This window comes from Ixodes scapularis, unplaced genomic scaffold, assembly GCF_016920785.2.
Source record: "Ixodes scapularis isolate PalLabHiFi unplaced genomic scaffold, ASM1692078v2 PGA_scaffold9__187_contigs__length_104089568, whole genome shotgun sequence".
NCBI lineage: Eukaryota > Metazoa > Arthropoda > Arachnida > Ixodida > Ixodidae > Ixodes > Ixodes scapularis.
Genome location: NW_024609884.1, coordinates 20,338,651 through 20,342,372, shown reverse-complemented (window position 1 = coordinate 20,342,372; position 3,722 = coordinate 20,338,651). Strand labels below are relative to the sequence as shown.

At 52.1% G+C, this 3,722-nt stretch overlaps 1 protein-coding gene across 1 annotated transcript; it reads left to right on the top strand.

Annotated features, from left to right (window-relative positions):
• Positions 1 to 348: 348 nt before the first annotated feature.
• Positions 349 to 1,402, top strand: LOC121045780. Its single transcript, XM_042287250.1, has 2 exons — positions 349 to 1,239; positions 1,373 to 1,402. The coding sequence occupies exons 1-2, from the start codon at positions 547 to 549 to the stop codon at positions 1,400 to 1,402; spliced, it is 723 nt and encodes a 240-aa protein (XP_042143184.1). The 5' UTR covers positions 349 to 546.
• Positions 1,403 to 3,722: the final 2,320 nt, after the last annotated feature.

Sequence of the window (3,722 nt, the reverse complement as noted above, 5' to 3'; positions counted from 1 at the left end):
TTAGTTAGACATCTGGAAGATACATAGAAAGGGAGGACGGACAACGAAGACTTCCATGTCCGTCCTCCCTTTCTATGTATCTTCCTCATGTCTAATTACCGTTACCAACACGCTCGTTTTGTACTTATTTACGCGTTATTTGTCTTTTTTAATGATTTTTATTTTAGCATCGGTAGTATAGGGCATAAGAAGCAATGGAGACCGATACAACGGCACGACGCCAATGTGTTCTGATTGGCGGAGGCACGTTGTGCTGCCGTTCATTTGTAGCTCACAAACAGCCCCCCCCCCCCCCCCCCCCAGACAGCGCTTGTTACTCAAGAAAGGTCCTTTGTGTCATGTAGTGACAAGGTATATTTGTTGTTATCGCTGTCAGCGCCTATCACCAACGCAAGCCGCGTTCGCTTATCATAACATGCGCAGTGTATATAAACGCTCATACGGAAATAAACTGTTGTTCTGTTCCCACCGCGCTGTCTGAAGGATCTATTACATTGGCGACGAGGCGAATCGACGGACGGGCGAGTCCCGGTCGAGTAAGGCAAGATGTCGGTCGGCAGGATCGGCGAATATCGTCTCGGCGCGAATGCGTCCTGGGATGAATACGTCGAACGGCTAGAGATGTTCTGCGCTGCAAACAAGATAACCACGGACGAGCAAAAACGAGCGGTTCTGCTGAGTTGTTGCGGCGAGGACACTTACGGGTTGATCGTGACCTTGGTCAAGCCAGCAAGACCGACGGCGGCGAGCTACGACGACATCAAGGGGGCGGTGCGGAAGCACATGCATCCAAGGCCTTCGGAGCTGTACGCAAGATTCTTATTCTACCGAAGAAACCAAGCTCAGGGTGAGGCGGCGTCGGAGTATGTTACGGCACTCCGTAAGCTGGCTGAAGACTGCGGTTTCGGTGACAAACAGCTTCCACTGGACGTCATGATGAGGGACCGGTTCGTATGCGGCATCAAGAATGAAGTGGTTCAACAGCGGCTGCTCGCAGAACGCGACCTGACGTTCGAGGTGGCGTACGACATGACGCTGACGGCGGAAGCAACGGAGAAGCAGCAGCGCGATATACGCAAGCAAGCTCAAGACGGAACCAAAGAAAGCGAGGGTCTGGTTCAAGCGACACGCATGAAACTGGACACCAAGGCGGACGACGTCAGCTGCTTCCGCTGCAACGGTAAGCACGCTCCGCATGTATGCCGTTTTAGAAAGGCTGCTTGTTTCAAATGCAAAAAGGTTGGACACGTGGCAAAAGCTTGTCGTTCAAAAGACGAGAATCGGACGCCGCGGAAGCCAACTGACCTGCGCAAGCGGGAAGAAAAAAACAAGGGCGTCTATGAAATGAGCGCATTGTTTTCTGTATGCGAAGTGCGTGAACAGGCTGAAAAGTTCATGGTAGAAGTGCACATTCAAGGAGAGAAAGTTCCGATGGAAGTCGATTCAGGAGCATCTTGCTCGATTGTGAGTGAAGAGACGTTTCGGTTGATCGAGAAGAATCGAGGCCAGATACCGCTGCAAGAAGCAGGCACAAAGCTTGTAACCTGGTCGAATGAATCATTGTCCGTGGTGGGTCGGGCAAACGTGGAAGTGAAATTCAAAGGCTGTAGAGCAGAGCTACCTTTGTTAGTAATAAAGAAGCGTGGTAACAGTTTACTCGGACGTAGCTGGTTTGAGTCGCTGGGCATCCGTTTGAGTGGAATTCGGCAGATCAAGGTGGAGGACGTGACATCGCGTTTTGCTGAGGTTTTCGGCAGTGACCTGCCTGGATTCAACGGACCGCCAGTTCACATAGAGCTTCAAGAGGACGCCCGCCCGGTGTTTCTCAAGAGTCATCCTGTCCCGCTGGCCCTCAAGGACGACGTGGCCAAGGAAGTGGATCGCCTGGTGCAACAAGGCGTCTGGGAGCCGGTTGAGTACTCAAACTGGGCGACACCGCTAAAAGTGGTGAGAAAAAAAAAACGGAACCTTGCGTTTATGTGGGGATTACCGTAATACCGTAAACAAGGCTATTAAAAGCAGCGGGTATCCTTTGCCCACGACCGCGGAAATGCTAGCGACCTTGGGGTCGAGTAAAATTTTTACCAAGCTCGACTTAACTCAGGCGTATCAACAGCTCAGCCTAGATGATGAATCAGCAGAAATGCTGACCGTCAACACGATTAAAGGGCTATGCAAGGTCCGGCGGCTGCCGTTTGGAATCTCGGTGGCTCCGTGGGTGTTTCAGCGAGTCATCGACACGTTATTGGCAGGGATTCCGGGGGTGAAGGCTTATCTCGATGATATCTTGATATCGGGAAGCAACGCAGACGAACACTCGGAAAGGCTTGCAGCCGTGCTGGCGCGTCTGCAAAGAGCGCAGCTAAGAGTAAACAAAGAAAAGTGTGAATTCAGTCAAGCAAGCATTGAATTCCTGGGACATAGAATCGATGCCGCAGGTATCCACCCGAGCCAGACCAAGACGGACGCCATTCAGCAAGCGCCACCGCCGACAAGCAGGAAGCAGCTTCAAGCTTTCTTGGGGTTGTTAAATTTCTACGCCAGTTTCCTCAAGGGGAAGACAGAAGTGGCGGAACCCCTTCATCGGCTTTTGGACCACGAGCAAGAATGGAAATGGACAGGTGAGCACCAGCGGGCGTTTGAAAAGCTGAAGAAGTTGCTTAGCTCGGATGCAGTACTTGTTCCCTATGACCCCAAGCGGCCGTTGGTTTTGTGCTGCGACGCGTCGCCTGTCGGGGTAGGGGCCGTGCTGGCGCATAGGGCTGATGACGGAAAAGAGCAATCTATAGCATACGCCTCACGAACTCTCGGTGCTAGTGAACGCAACTATGCCCAGATTGACAAAGAAGGTTTAGCAGTCGTCTTTGGAGTGAAAAGATTTCACCAGTACCTGGCCGGAAGAGACTTTACCGTAGTAACGGATCATAAGCCGCTGTTGCGGTTGTTCAACACAGAAGCGGGTGCCAGAAGTGCTGTCGCCCAGGATGCTTCGCTGGATTTTGTTGTTAGGGGCGTATAATTATCGCATTCAGTACAGGCGGGGCGAAGACAACTCCAACGCTGATGCGCTTAGTCGTCTGCCAATCGTGGGAGACGAAGACGAGCCACAGCCACCGGGGGACGTGCTCCTGCTTGAAGCTGTCGAGTATGCTCCACTCCAGGCGGCAGACATCGCAAGGATGACCAAGGAAGACTGCATCTTATCCAAGGTCAAGGATTGGATCCTCAGTGGCTGGCCGTCGAGGCAACCGGACAATACGTTCGCGCCTTACGAGGTAAGGAAGTCCGAGTTGTCGTTGCATCGTGATTGCATACTGTGGGGAAACCGTGTGGTCATCCCGCAAGTGGCAAGAGAGAGGGTACTTCAGTTGCTGCATGCAAACCACCCGGGAATGAGTTCCATGAAAGCTTCAGCAAGAGGGCTTATGTGGTGGCCAAAGATGGACAGCCAGATTGAAGAATTTGTGCGGTACTGTCAGCCATGTGAAAGTAACCGCCAAAGCGACCCTAAGGCTCCAGTGCATTTCTGGGTCAAGCCAGATCAACCATGGAGTCGTCTACACATAGACTTCGCGGGGCCAGTCAAGGGAGAAGTGTTTCTAATTGTAGTTGATGCGTACAGCAACTGGGCAGAGGTAGAAATCATGCCATCAATGAAATCTTCAGCTGTCGTCACCAGCTTAAGGAAAATGTTTGCGACTCACGGGCATACCTCGGCATTC